Source organism: Arvicanthis niloticus, chromosome 3 (assembly GCF_011762505.2).
Source record: "Arvicanthis niloticus isolate mArvNil1 chromosome 3, mArvNil1.pat.X, whole genome shotgun sequence".
Classification (NCBI taxonomy): Eukaryota; Metazoa; Chordata; class Mammalia; order Rodentia; family Muridae; genus Arvicanthis; species Arvicanthis niloticus.
In genome coordinates, this window is record NC_047660.1 from 108,869,838 (window position 1) to 108,885,042 (window position 15,205).

The 15,205-nt window shown below is 50.7% G+C and overlaps 1 protein-coding gene across 4 annotated transcripts in view; it reads left to right on the forward strand.

Annotated features, from left to right (window-relative positions):
• The window catches only part of Cfap65 (cilia and flagella associated protein 65), a 34,102-nt gene that overhangs the window by 7,093 nt on the left and 11,804 nt on the right, over nt 1-15,205 (forward strand). For 2 of the 4 annotated variants that reach the window (XM_076931648.1, XM_076931649.1), the window contains exons 5-19: nt 248-414; nt 527-726; nt 988-1,133; nt 1,588-1,810; nt 2,180-2,445; nt 3,204-3,404; nt 3,615-3,989; nt 5,557-5,694; nt 7,011-7,256; nt 8,390-8,614; nt 9,299-9,457; nt 9,660-9,810; nt 10,102-10,230; nt 11,242-11,467; nt 11,758-11,886. In XM_076931648.1, the coding sequence (XP_076787763.1) occupies nt 248-414; nt 527-726; nt 988-1,133; nt 1,588-1,810; nt 2,180-2,445; nt 3,204-3,404; nt 3,615-3,989; nt 5,557-5,694; nt 7,011-7,256; nt 8,390-8,614; nt 9,299-9,457; nt 9,660-9,810; nt 10,102-10,230; nt 11,242-11,467; nt 11,758-11,886 (2,981 nt within the window). Of the gene's footprint in view, nt 1-247; nt 415-526; nt 727-987; nt 1,134-1,587; nt 1,811-2,179; nt 2,446-3,203; nt 3,405-3,614; nt 3,990-5,556; nt 5,695-7,010; nt 7,257-8,389; nt 8,615-9,239; nt 9,458-9,659; nt 9,811-10,101; nt 10,231-11,241; nt 11,468-11,757; nt 11,887-15,205 lie in introns of those variants that run through there. The other 2 variants (XM_076931650.1, XM_076931651.1) reach the window with 2 other exon arrangements.

Here is a 15,205-nt window from a genome sequence, read left to right on the forward strand (position 1 = left end):
CTGGGATTACTGGGGTTACACCTGGCTCCTCAGAATTCCTTATTTCTCACAAAAGTGGCTTTTCCCCCCTCAGAGGCCAAGACAATATAAGCATTCAGGAAGTTCTGACATGGTGGGTTACAGCCCAGCCCTCCTGCCAGGGATTCACTGGAGGGGTGGCTTAGCAGGAGTGGAATGTCCAATTCCTGACAAGTGCCTGAAAACCACTCCCTGGTAAATGCCTCTTCCTCTGCTTCCTGTCCTACAGAAGGAATACACAGACCAGTTGTGGTTTGAAAAAGAAGAGGGGGTGTTCTGTGTGACCCTGAAGGCCACCTTGCCTTGCTACAAGCTAGCCTGCCCGTCATCTCTGCAACTGCCCATGTGTGCCCTTGGGGACACAGTGGAGACTTGGTTCTGTCTGAACAATGTGGGGTGAGAAGGCCTTGAAGTAGAGATAGTAGCCCCAGGGGAGAACTGTAGTGAGCAGGGGAGACAGGCTCCTGCCAGCAGAGCTCCAGGACCTGACCTACCCCCTCACTCTTAGGGACCTGCCCACCTTCTTCACCTGGGAAGTCCCAGCCCCATTCCAGATACTTCCCACTACGGGGTTACTGGAGCCAGGCCTGGGTTGTAAGATCAAAGTGACCTTTGAGCCCCTCATAGCTGTCATTCATGAAGTTGAGGCACTGTGCTGGTATGGAAAGTCAAACAAGCAGAAGAACAGCATCCACATACAGGCTGCAGGTAAACCTGCCTTCCCACCAGAGACCTTCCTCAGCCCTCCCTGAGCTTTAGAGCTCAGTGACCTGCCCCCAGGTCCTCCCCTGCCTCTTGCCCTTCCACCTGCCCTAGGCTTTATCTTCTTTAAATCATAGACTATCCCTGGGAGGGGGGGCAGGGGACAGGGGCAGGGGCACATAACATGTGCCTTGTAGGGACTCTTCAGTTGGGGCTATAGAGGCCCTGAGAGGTTCTCCCCAAGACATTACCCCTTCTCTGCCCCAGCTAAATGTGCACAGCTGCTGGTGAGCATAAAGCACAAGCAGCTAGAGGACCAGGATCAGGAAGGCGTCCAGAAGGTGTTACACTTCGGCTATGTCTCCGTGGGCTTCGTCGCAGAGCGGCAAATCACGCTGTATAACCCATCTGCGGTGTGCATGCACTGGGAAGGGATAGGCAAGCGGGGATGGGCAAGGCTCAGGGACCCCAAGCCTGGGTATACTTACAGATCCCCCTTCCTCCCCTGCCTCAGACCCAAAGCCTTGCACGTTCCTGTCTCTTGACACAAACACAGAAAACACATCTGTCAACAGCTGTCTGTCCTCTCAGCAGAACCTGGGTTCACGTGTCTTGTAACCCACTGAACATCCTGACCTAAGGCTAGCTCTCATGCTAACTTTGAGAGAAGTAAAAGATACCCCCGCTCTGGGCAGCCTTGAGATGGGACACGAGAGTGGCCCCTTTCTCCTAGTGTTACCTGACACTCACTAAGCCAGCCTGGATACCATGTGTCCCTGATCCCTCATGTGGCTTCCTCAGTGTGATGCACAGACCGACCAAATCTGTGAGTAGAACCTTTCCTCCCCGCAACCCCTGGCTCTACAGGTTAACGCCCCCTTCAAGATTGAAATGGCCGAAGACATGCATATTAAAGACCAAAGCTTCTCATGTCCCACGAACCAAGGCATTGTGCCCCCAGGGGAGAAGAAGAGCCTATCACTGTTCTTTCACCCCAAGACCTTGGACAGCAGAGCTACAGACTACTTCTCCATTGTGCCTTCTGGCTGTGCCACCCAAACTCTGCTCCAGGTTGTTGGTTTCAGTAGAGGTAATGGCCATCCCAGGATGTTGTGCTCCTCAGAACGTGAGCATCCCACTAGGGAGTCATTCCCTTGAGCTCTTTGTCTGCTCCAGAAAGACCCATTGCTTCCTGGTCCCTGAGCCTGGGTATCTGCTGTCCCCTGGTGGCCATTGTGGGGAAGCATTGCGGATATCCGGTGATCCTATCTTTCCATACAGTAATGATGGAACTGAGAATTTTGCAGGGGTCCTGGGCCTTATCCAGCCTGGCCATCTGGCTCTAGGGAGGACTCCATCCAAGCAGTGGGATTTCATATGAGATATCTTTGAGGCTGGCACCCCAGCCCACCCAAAGGGCAAGGCCTTCTCACAAGGACCCATCATCTCCTCTGCCTAGGTCCTGATGTAAAACTGCAGCATTACTGTGTCAACTTCAACTGGGTTGAGCTCGGGGAGCACCTGGAACAGACTCTCTGGATTGAAAACCAGTCGGACTGCCCGGCTCACTTCCAGTTTGACATTGACTGCCAGGAGAGTGTCTTCAGCATCAGGCCTGCCTTTGGAACCCTGGCAGGCAAGACCCGTATGACCCTGCTCTGTGCCTACCAGCCCACTCACCCTATCATCTGTTTCCGGAGGGTGGCCTGTCTCATCCACCACCAGGTGAGTGATGGAGAAGGGACCAAGAAGTAGGGAGGAGGCCCTGAGACTCAGAGGTGAAGGCAAGGCTTGGTGGGCACTCTCCTCTTTGCAGAACATCTAAGGAATCTGACTGGGTCATCTACCCCCTTAGAACCTCTGCCATGGCTTTGGGGGCAGAGCATGGCCAGGGGCATGAAAACTCACTGGTCCAGGTGGGTGTGCCAAGTTCTCCTCGACTGCCCTCGGGCCATAGGCTCTGCTGCTTCTGACGTCACTGCTGCCAGGCAGTGAGCTGAGAAGGGGATGCTTTATACCTCACCTCACTCGGGCATGTGCAGGGAGGGGAGACCTCGGAAGCTAGAGCCCAGCCCCCATGAGCATGGTTCTCACAAGTGCAACATGAGCTCTGGGAGGCCTTGGAGTGAAGGGACAGAACAGACATAGTTTGTGCCACTCCACCCATGGGTGGGGCTAAATGCTGGGTCCGATAGGCTCCTAGTTGTCCCTGGTCAGCATGGGAATGGCCAGGAACCATGGGTAGTGGGAGAAGAGCAGCCAATAGCTGAGCATCCTACCTCACGGTCTAAGGCTACCCTTGACTTGCCCTGGGATACCACTATCTCCTCAACTAGCAGGCAGCTCTCAGGATGTTCCCCTGACTGTGTTCCCCTGACTGCTACCTTTCAGCCTCTGCTCCCTGACTATCCTCTGTCCAGCCCCCACTTCCCCTTGCCTCACCACCTACCCTGGGTTCTGTCTTGCATGGACAAATGTCTCAGGACCCACTGTTTCTGGACCTGATTGGGACCTGCCATTCAGACAGCACCAAGCCAGCCATCCTGATGCCTCAGCACCTCACCTGGTACCGAACACACCTCGCTCGGGGTCTGACCCTCTACCCTCCTGACATCCTGGCCGCCATGCTAAAGGAGAAAAAGCTGGAACGGGATGAGACTGGGGCCCTCATGTTGCCCATTGAGGTATGTGAGGTGCCAGCATTCCAACCCCACACAGAGGCAGGCTGCTCTCTCCAGCATCCCAGCCCCTCCTTAGCAAGTCATTGAGTAGGCCTGTGCCCTGCACTACTGTAGCTGGGGATGACCTGCATGGAGCACTTGAAGTCTTTTCTGGAAAGGAGGGAGCCAAAGAAAGTCATCGGCAAGAAGAATGACATTTGAACCCTGTCCCAGTCTCTCCCTATGCAGGATCTGGAGGACTTGGCAGGCCAAAAGTACCCCAATATCCCCCCCATGACGGAGTACTTTTTTGACGGCACCAGGGACCTGGCCATCTTTCCCCCAGCTGTCTGTCTAGAGCCTATTGACGTGGACTTTGGTGCCTGCCCTGGGCCTGAGGCCCCCAACCCTGTTCCTTTGTGTCTGAGGAACTACACCAAGGGCAAGATCACCGTGGTCTGGACTCGCAGATCTGACTGTCCTTTCTGGGTGACCCCGGTCACTAGTGACGTGCCCCCACTCAAGTCCATAGCCCTGCGCCTGCACTTCCAGCCATCCTCCCCCAACTGCCTCTATGCTGTGGAGCTAGAAGCCTTCGCCGTTTATAAGGTGTGTGCATACAGACTGAAACAACTGTGGAAGTTAAGTCTCTCCCTGGAGCCCAAGTAGCAGAGTCTGGTCACAAGGATGACTGGTGGCTATAGGACCCGTCTTTCTCCATGCGGCTTCTATTTTTTTCCTTGGCTGGACAGCGCCCTCTTCTGGTTTTATCCTCCCAGGCCCTTCTGAGTTTCACTTCTGTGTGGTCTCCCCTCCTCCTTCTCGTTCCTCTAGGGAAGAACTCACTTTGGGAAAATTTAGTGCCTAGGGAGGAGCTCCCTAGGGGTATCAGGTAGGGGTCCCTGGCTACTAGTTCTTAAAGAAGGTATGCAAAGCAAAAACATTGTTTTTATTTTGTAGTTTGTGGGGTTTTTTTTTTTGTTTTTGTTTTCTGTATTTTGCTTGTTTTGTTTTGGGTTTTGTTTTGTTTTGTAAGACAGGGTTTCTTTCACTATACAGCCAGGGCTACTAGCCTCAACTCCTTGCAATCTTTCTGCCTCAGCTCCTAATTCTGAGATTACAGATGCAAACTCACAACTTGCTCAAAGCATGGTTGTGGGGTTTTTGTTTTTGTTTTGTTTTTGTAGAGAAGATCTTGTCTGGTATAAGCTAGTCTTGAATTTGCTGCATAGCCAAGAACAACCTTGAATTCCTGTTTTTTTATGCCCTCATTTCCTGAGTGCTGAAACTACAGAGATGAACTACCACACTTAGTCAATCTGGTGCTGGGGTCCAAACCCAGGGCTTGATGCAGGCTAGGCAAGAACTATACCCTCGGTGTCCACCCCCCTCTCTCTCCTTCTTTCAAGACAGGGTCTGATTGTGTAGCCTGAGCCTGCCTGGAAGTCCCTATGTAAACCAAGGTATACGCCACTGTTCGACCCAGACAAGTTAGAGTCTTTGACCAGTCCATTCTCATATATTAGCAGGGCTATGGGAGACAGGTAGAAATATGATGCTAACTTCTGCTGGCCAGGACTGAGCATACCAGATTATAGGCTCTAGACCTGTGCTGATCCATAAAGCAGGCAGGCACCAGCCAGTCATTTGTGACCAGTGAACACCTGAAATAAAGTGATCCAAGTAGAGACGATGCACTGTGAGTATAAGATATACCCAGATTTCAAAGGCTGAATATGAAAATGGTGTAAAATAGCTCATTAATAGCCTTTATAATGAAATGTTTGCATGCTGAAGTGACTGGAGTTTGGAACTACTGAGTTAAATTTAAAAAAATATATTATCGATATTTCACTCTTTAAAGAATGTGGCCATGGAAACATTTAAAATTGTATTTTTAGCAGAATGTGTGGCTCATGTTATATTTCCAATGACCAGCACTGTTCTGGGTTCATTCCTATAGAACAAACCCGCTTAGCCTCCCACCCTACTCTCCTCTCTACAGAGGCTCCAGGAGGAGGGATTATGCATGGCTGTCCTAGGCAGTCTCCCTCAAACCTTCCTTTCTAATGCCCAATATAGGATGCCTACAGCACAGGGCTAGGGAGGGGCAAGGTGACTGTCTTCTAGGGTCAGACCCTGGATTCTGAGTCCCCTCGTGGGCTGGCCTCTGCAGGTCCTCCAGTGCTACAGCAATATTGAAGAGGACTGCACAGTGGTCCCGTCCTGGTGTCTGAAGGTTCGGGCTCGAGGCCACAGCTATTACCCTGCCTTAGAACACCACATCCCTCACTATTCCCTGGATGCACCCAAGGTGAGCATGGCCCCAACAATACCCACAGCAAGATGAGAGAGGGACCCCAGCCTGTACTTCCCTATTTCTCTTTTTAATGGCCTCAGTAATAGATCTCCATGTCCTTCCTGGCCATCCTAGGGATCTAGGCCAGTGAATAGCTTGTTTTTGGATCATGTGCCCCAGCACAAGAACAGTCTAGAGTCTGGGCACCAGCCATTCCCCTCTCCACCTGGGACCTATACTCTCTGACTCCTTCATTTGTCCTGGTCACGGAGCGCCTGCTGGCTCCCAAGCCCTAGGCTAGACCCTGGGGACTGAGCGCCTGCTGGCTCCCAAGCCCTAGGCTAGACCCTGGGGATGAACCAGCCCAAAGCATGAGCCCTTCTAAGGGTCAGAACTCCCAGACCTCTTCCCTAGGTCCTTGGAGGTCTTGTCTGTCCTGGGACGTAGGATGACATAGAGCTAATAAGTGCACAATCTGGGTCCAAGTTCCCAGAATCCAATTCTGCTTTTTCCCTCCCAGATTCTGCCTGTATAATAAATTTTTCACTATTTTGTTATTGGGAAGATATCACTTTGAGACAATGGCTTGAGACAGTCCCATCTCCTCCACCAGCTGCATTTCTGCTCTCTCATCCCAAGTCTATGTGGCCTTGATACCCATCCCAAGGTCACCTCTCCCTAAAATAAAGCTCTCCCCGATGCTCTGAGTGCCTGCACTGATGCCCTTGGCCCCTTGGCAGTTCCCCTCAGTGTGACCTGATGCCTTTCTACAGTCTAGTGGCAGCCTCTGTTGCCTCTGCACTGACTCACATAAACTTGTTGGTGCAACTGGTTGGGAACTTGGATCAGGGGTTATAGTAGGCCTTGCGTTGTGTAGCCTGTTTAATTTTTAGCCTAGTTATGGCCAAGAAGTGTGTAGGAGCTGGAACCATTGGGGCTGACATCATCTGAGTGACATTCATCTAGAAAGATCGAATGACCCCAGACTTCTGAACCAGGATAGCTGATTCTCTAAAGAGTAACTGAAAGACATTGCTAGAAACTACCTTCACCTCTAACCACAAGGACAGACCTTCAGAGGCCTGGCTTTCCCTGGGACCTGGGATCATCACATCCCTATGTCTGGAGGTCTTTGGAGGACAGAAGTATTCTTTGGTGGCAGGCTGTGACCTCCCTTAATTACCAGGAATTCTTTGCCGGCTGGGCTGTACGCAGAGATCTTGGGTCTCCTTGCAGATAGCATCATCCAAACCTGAGTGGCCCCAAACGTGTGTCTAAGGATGTAGATCTGAGAAAGAATCCCTTTTCCTCTTATTCTCCCCAATTCCCAGACCTTCCCAGCAGTGTCTTCTGGAAAACTCTCCTACAGAAGTCTGCTTTTGGTCAACAAAGGCTCCATGTTGCTGACCTTCAGCCTGGCCCCCAATAGTAGCCCGAACATCACCCTGAGACCCTCCTCTGGTCTCATCGCTCCTGGAGCCCACCAGATCTTCCTTATTAGCACATACCCCAAGGGCACCTTGTGGAGACAGCACATTTTCTACCTGAAATTCAACTTTTATCCCCAGTATCTCAAGGTAGGAGGCAGGGACAGAGGAACAGGGTCTTCACTGGTTCTTTAGGCCACAGTTTGGCACTTTTTTTTTTCAAAACCACATTTTTAGGGTCCCTGCCAGCATAGATGGTGGGAGAGGGGTGGGGAACACTCCCCTAATAAGGAGGAATGTTGGGGAGGGAGCTCTGGGCTCCATCCCTGACAACTCAGCTGCTTCTCAGTGAGTTGTCTGCTCCATGGAGTTTGGGGTTAGGAAAAAAAGCTGCAAAGACCCCAGACACATACCTGAAGGGAGTAGAGGGGGTGTTTGCAGCCAGCCCAGGGACAGGAATGGATGGTTAGACCCATATCTGACCCCATGAAAAACTGATACATCCTCTCTTGATCCCTGAGGGTTCAGTGTTTGTTTGTGTTTTTAAGACAATATATCTACCAGGCAGTGGTGGCATACTCAGAAGACAGAGGCAGGTGACCGTTGTGAGTTTGAGGCCAGTCTGGTCTATGGAGTGAGTTTTAGGGTAGCCAGGGCTACACAGGGAAACTCTTATCTTGTAAAAGGAAAGGAAAGGAAAGGAAAGGAAAGGAAAGGAAAAAGGAAAGGAAAGGAAAGGAAAGGAAAAAGGAAAGGAAAGGAAAGGAAAGGAAAGGAAAGGAAAGGAAAGGAAAAAGGAAAGGAAAGGAGGAAAGGAAAGAGGAAAGGAAAGAGGAAAGGAAAAAGGAAAAAGGAAAGAGGAAAAAGGAAAAAGGGAAAAAGGAAAAAAGGAAAAGGGGAAAAAGGAAAAAAAGGAAAAAGGAAAGAGGAAAAAGGAAAAGAGGAAAAGGAAAAGAGGAAAGAGGAAAAGAGGAAAGAGGAAAGAGGAAAGAGGAAAAAGGAAAAGACAAGACAAGACAAGACAAAGACAGGACAATATATCACTATATAGCCCAGGCTGGTCTTGGACTCAAGGCAATTCTCCTGCCTCACCTACTCTAGTCTCCACCACACCTAGCTCTGGGTTCTTTTTAATCTGCTTTTGAGAGAAGCTGATGTGTCCAGGCTGGAAGACAGCTTAGGCTGTCTCTTCTCAAGTGTGAAAATCTGCACAGATGCTTCCTAGAAATGGAGGGAGAGCCAAGAGGTCATGGCATTGTCCTTCCTTCCTTCCTCCGGCTCAGGAAGTGAGCATACAGAGCAGAGAGGAGCCTCTGGAGCTGAAGCTGGATACCTGCAAAAGCATCTTCTTCAAGCCTACCTGGGTGGGCTGTTCCTCCACCACCAACTATACCTTTCACAACCCCTCACGGCTGCCCCTGCAGTTCGAATGGAGAGTCTCCCAGCAGCACCAAAAGATGCTGGCTGTCCAGCCCTCCAAGGGTATCATCCACCCTAATGAGAACCTTGTGAGTGCATGGGCCCGTTATCAGGGGTAAATAAGAGGGTATTTGTCACCTTTAACTTTACCTGTCTTACCAGTCCTGTGGCCTATAATGTACACCTGCCTAAGCAATCTCTAGTCACACCCCCAGCCTGTGAGTGGGTTTTAGTAGCACCTTCCTCACCCCCATGTCTAAACCTCATCACTCATGATACCCAAGCAACAAGATTCCTGTCAGGTAGTTTGAGTCAGCTGGATATGGGCCAAATGGGTGACTCTCTCAGGAAGGGGTTAGAAAGGAGACTAAAATAACAAACATTGTCCCTGTTCTGAGGTAGGTCAGACTCAGAGCAGTAACTACCAATACATGGTACCCGTAAATACCCAGGGGTGGGAAATAGGAGCCTAGGAGATTACACAGATGTAGAAACCCACTTGAGTTCTGAGCCCAGCCTCTGGACACCAGGTTTCTGACCCTGCTCAAGATATTCCACTTCTCTGAGGCTCCAGTTTCCATCAAAATGAGTCTGGAAAATACCACCAGGTCCTTGTCATGAAGATGTAGGAGATGAGATTATATAATGTGTACAAGGTGGATAAACAGGCAGATGGAAAAGTGGTATAAGCATTTGTAACAGGATCTCCTCCAGCCAGGATGGGGACATCCTGGACACATGCATGCAAGAATGAACTGTCTCTGTGACCCCAGACACTGACATGGATCTTCAGCCCTCTGGAGGAGACCAAGTACCTGTTCCGAGTGGGGATATGGGTCTGGGAAGCCAGAGAGCCACAAAAGACCAAGCCCCTAGCCACCGTGCACTACAGGATTCGGCTGGTGGGCATGGGTGTTACTGGATGCCTCTCTGTGAGTAGAAGCCCTGTTGGGGGAGGACCCAGGACCCGGGTGGGAGGGAAAGTCGCCAGTGCTCAGCCCTAAGAAGGCAGGCGACAAGGTAGAGGACAAGATACAGATTCTTGCACACAGCCTCAGATCTGCTTTTCCTTGGGGGATGGTCTGAAGACAAGGGGTTGGGGCATCCCCAGAAGCTAGCTGGCTGTGATCTCAGGCAAAGCCAACGGAGCTGGACTTTGGGAACGTACTGGTGAACAGCCAGGAGGTCAAGTCTTTGGTGCTTATGAATGACGGCAACTGCACCCTCTATTACCGCCTGGTCCTGGAGCAGCACAGGCCCAAGGGCCTCAACAATGACCCCTGTGGTACTGAGGCCTGGGCTGGGTCTGGGGCCAGGGAGGGGTTTGTGCATGTGTCTGTATGTCTGTGTGTGCTTAAGATAGATGGCCCATACATGGTATGGGTCAGACAAGACAGCTGAAAACCTAGCATTTCCACCTTTTAACTGTGACAAATGCCAGTGGCCTCAAGATGCATGGCTCTTTCTGCCCTGGCCTGCTCTGCCATTGGGGAGTGCTGTGGTGACCCAGGGGAGAGTTTACCTGAGGAGGACACTTCTGTCCAGATACCACTGATGACACCTCTGCCTACCCCAGCTCTAGAATTCGACCATTCTGAAGGGACCATGCCGCCTCATTCCCAGGATACCGTCTATCTGACTGCCCGTCCAAAAGTCCGTTCCAACTATTCCTGGACAATTAGCTACTGTCTTCTGTCCCAAAGAGGTACCGGGGCACTCGGTAGAGATTCAGTGCCAGGAAAGTAGAGAAAGGAAGAGGTGAATTGTGAGATGCAGAGCTAGAGGCATGCTAACTTCTAGACAAGCTGGCGCAGCGAGTGGGGGCAGGGTGGGCTGTGCCTTCAATCTGATGTGCGGAACTGTGTCTGTCCATGTGATGTCTACATATGTGTTCCTGAGCTGTGGAGACATGAGAGTTAGTGAATTCGCTGCCTCCTGTTAGAGTCACAGGCAAATCCTCAGTGAAGCTTCAGCTCTCTCCTCCATGGGACAGAGTTGCTACTTTCCCCCATGCCAGCATTGGGATTGAATCTGGACTCTCCCACATTTACTGGCAGTGTGGCACTAGCTAGTTGTTTCAGTTAAATATGCCTCAGCTTCTCCATCAATAAAAGGGAGATGGTCACAGACTATAGGACACACACACACACACACACACACACACACACACACACATACACACACACACAAATAGCATATGCCACCATATTGATGGACACTGACAGCAAGACGCTAAGTGAAAGAAGCCATTCAGAAAAGGCCAAGCACTGAGTGTTTGAAACATTCAGAAAAGATAAAATACACAGGTGGAGAATAGATTAGTAATTGCTGGGAGTGGGGTATCGGTAGATGGGGGTGGGGAGTGTTAACTAGTTGGTACTGAGTTTGGGAGGGGGACAATGAAAACTTTCTAAAATTAGTGGTGGTTGCATATGTCCGTGAATACATAAGGCCTACTGAATTATGTGTGTTAAAGAGTAGTTTTTACAGTCTATGCAATGAGTCTATGTATTTATTGCAATGAGTTTGAAAACAGTGGTGTAAGTTAAATGCCAGGATCTATGTTAAAACAGGACAGTGCCCTGCACATAGAAAGCCTTAGACAGGAACTGTCGGCCACTGAAAAATACACTCAAGATGGAAGCTCAGCCGCTGTTTCTGAGCAGGGTTCTGCACCTGACCCTAAGGGAGCTAAGCTCTCTGCTCTGCCTGACAGTTACTCCCCCAGATAGCACAGATGGCAAAGCGCAGGAGCTGTGCCATGTCTCCCTGGCAGCGGTGTACCCTTTACTCTCCATCCTGGATATCTGCTCCATGGGCAGTGCCGAGGGCATCACTCGCAAGCATCTGTGGCACCTCTTCTCCCTGGACGCACTCAATAGTTACTTGGCACGTGACCCAACTGTCAAGGAACTCACCTACAAGGTGCCCACCCGGCACAGGTAAGCTAGGCTTGGGGGCAGGGCAAGAAACACTGGATGTTCACAAACCATCTACCAACACCCCAATACCAGGCCTTTCCCAAGAAGCTGAGTCTGGGCGGACGGGGGCGGGGTGGGAGCGGGGTTAGCAAATACTTACTGGAAGACAAGGATTGACTTCAGGGCTAAGACATTATCTCACTCACCCTGAGTTCCAAATTTTTCTCTTTGTGCCTGGGGATGGGCACACAAGGTTAGAGTCCTGAGTTGTCTCCATCTCCTGCACCGAGCCATTTCTCTCCTTCACACAGCATGAGCCGTACACCCCCCGTCTTCACACCTCTGAAGCTGGACTTCAATTTTGGAGCAGCACCACACAATGCCCCTCCCTCGGTGGTGCTCCTCGTACTGAAGAACAGTGGGCTGGTGCCCTTGGACTGGTATGGCTACGCAGAAAGGGGGCTACTACGGGGGTCTGGGGACAGAGCCCTAACAGCCAGGAGTAGAGAATACCCATTTCCTGGGTCTTCCCGGGAAACCCACATGTGGTCTGCAAGTGGGACTCTCACTGACAGGGTAAAAGGGCTGGGAGGAGACTATGGTTGCCCACAGCACTCAGAAGATGTGACTGTCTGCAGCTAGGCTCTGGGCATTGTGCAGTTCCTGGAAACTGACACAGCTTTATCAGTAACTGACTGGATGCTGCAGACCCAGGCACTATGCTTTTCCAGCTTTCAAGTCTTGATCTTTACAGTGGCCCTGTGAGAAAGACCTTTCCTGTTAAAAAAGAGGGCCTGAGGGTCAGAGCTCAGGCAAAGCCACACAGCTCATATAGAAGCAGAGCTAGATTCAGATCCAGATGTATCAGCTCCAGAAAGCCTGCCTACACTACTCAGTCAGCAAGAAGGCTTTAAGTTGCTCCTGTACATCAGGACTGTCTGTACACCAGGACTGTCTACGCATGCACCACGCTGCTTCCTGATAGATTGCAATTCAGGGGCTGGGGTCAAAGGCAGGTGAGTGTAGGTTATCATGGAAGACAGACGTCTGCTGCCGCCGCAGAGGATCCTGCCACTAGAGGGCACGCTTGAGCAAAGCTGCGCTGTTGGAGAGTGACTGGAAGCTGGCCACAGTAACGGTCACCTTGCAGGTCAAAGGAAGCCAGGCTTAAGGCCCTGAACCTGTCAAGCCTGTCCATTGTCCTGTTGCCCTGCCCTCTCGTCAAGGTCCAGAACACATGGTCAGCAAGCCGCCCGTTACCGTGCCAGGCTTGTTTGAGTTCCCGGTGTGAACACGGGTAGATTTCTTAGCAAATGTTAGTTTCCGGACTTTCAGTTCTGATTGACTAATGAGTATAAAAGGCGGAGAGCAAGTCAAGGCCCACCCTGACTGGTGGGCGTTGGGAAGGTGTGTGTGTGTGTGTGTGTGTGTGTGTGTGTGAGAGAGAGAGAGAGAGAGAGAGAGAGAGAGAGAGAGAGGACACAAGCAGGGCATCCGTGGTGGGAACCTGCTGCCTGGATCAGGTAGAGGACATCTTGGGAGTATAGGGTGAAGAAAAGGCTCTACACTGACAGGTTACCCCCAAACTCTAACATTCCTCTGCTGAGCTCATAAAGAGTAGATGGAGCCAGGACGAGTGGTGTAAGGTGTAAGAGTATGGAGCTGGGCTTGAGATGGCAGTAGGCAAGATGAAGGGCGATCCCAAGTCTGGGAGGTGGATCAGAGAGTCGTGAAGCTGCTTTCTCCCTTAACCTTTCTCCTCCCGACGCCTCTGCTCTGTTTGACTCTAGGATATGGTTGCATAGCACCTTGCCTTCAAGTTGACAGCCTCAAAGACAGCAAATATTCTGCTTAAGACCATTTGTTCACTAGTGTGCCTTTTATTTCACTGGCTACATATGTCCCGGGCTCTCCTGGGTTAGTTCTGCAGAATAGAAATGTGGACCAGGCCAGTCCCTGCCCTCCCAGGACAGGGTAGTATACTGGGAAGGAGGAAGGTGTGACACTCACAGGGTCCTTGACCACTTTTGGCAGGGTAATGGTGAGATCAGAAAGACTTTCTGGAGGGCTGGGTGTGTGGTGTTTCAGTAGTAGAGTGCTTGCCTGGCGTATACAGAGCCCTGGGTTCAATCCTTGGCATGGTTAGAAGGGAAGGGAGGAGAAGGGGGAAGACGAGGGGGAGGAGAGGGAGGAGGAAAAGTTTTTGAAGAAAGCAAGAAAAAGGGGGCCTCAAATACATGTGGAGGTACAGGCAGGGGCAGGACACAAAGGGCCTGGAATCTTCCTCCAGAGAGTTTGAACTTAAGGGTCTAATGACATGTGAGCTGCAGAGGGGATAAAGGCCCAGTTAACATTCCATGACCTTTCACACTGATCTCAGGGGATAGTGGGTCAGGAAGGTATTATTGTCTTCCAGGTTATGGGGAAAAGCATGCACATTAAAGGAGGTGCAGGAACTTCCCAGAGGATCCTACAATAGCAAGAGCTCCCACTATTCTGCCACTGGTCAGCATCCCCTCACATAACATGAGAGACACAGCGCTCACCCATGCAGGCCAACCATGCAGCTGATGGGGGAAGAGCCAGAACCCCAGCCTCAGGCTCAGCTCCACTGCTGCTGTGGGCGGAGCTTGGGATCGTGCCCCATACACAGACAGCTGGATGCTTAGCGGAGTGATTCCCTCTAGAATGTGTGCATGAAGGAAGAGCATATATAGTGTAGAGTGCATATGCATCTAGAACATTCTTTTTTTATCAGTTGCATGATATTCTACAATAGAAAAGGATTAAGCCACTCCTTTATTGAAAGATTTTGTTCCCAAAAAAAGGAACAAAAAATACTTTTTTTTTGTCACCACAAGGAAAGTTTTGTATACGGATGTGTGTACAGATAAGAGTGTGCAGGACTGAGGAGATAGTTCAGTGGGTGCAGTAGTTTGGGCCCCATAGGCTTGTAGAACTGGGCACTATTGGGAGGCGTGGCCTTATTGGAATAGGTGTGGCCTTGTTGGAGAAACTGAGTCACTGTGGAGGTGGGCTTTGAAGTCTCACATGTTCAAGCTAGGCCTAGTGGGCCAGTCTCCTGCTGCTGCCTGCAGATCAATGTAGAATTCTCAGCATGCCTCCATGCTTCTCACCATGACGACAGTGGACTGAACCTCTGAAACTGTAGGCCAGCCCCAGTTAAATGTTTTCCTTCGTAAGAGTTGCCATGGTCATGGTGTCTCTCCACAGCAATTAGAACTTAACTAAGGCAGTGGGTAAAAGGCTTATTGGACTAACATGAGATCCTGAGTTTGGAGTCCCAGAACCTGCGTAAGGCCAGCCACGCTAACACACATCTGTAATTCTAATGTTGCTGTGGTAAGGTGGGAAGTAGAGACAGGACAGTCCTTCCCAGCAGCTTGTGGGCCAGCTAGTCTTGACATCCACAGTGGTGGACACACCAGGTGTCAAACAAGATGGAAGGCAAGGGCCGACACCCAGAGCTGCCCTCTGACCACCCACATGGATGGATGCTGTGGTACCATCTGCAGCCATGTCCGCATACATGTACACACACATCATATACACACACACTCAAAAAGATGTTTTAGACGTTTGGCTTGTGTTGGTATATTTTCACGCCTGTATTCTAATCATGTAGGCAGATCCCTGAAAGTAGAGCTTCTGGGCCAAAGGACATGCATTTGTTTTATCTTCGCAGATGCTGCCAAGTTCTTTCCAAAAGCAGCAGGACTTCCTCTTCCTCTGTGTGTG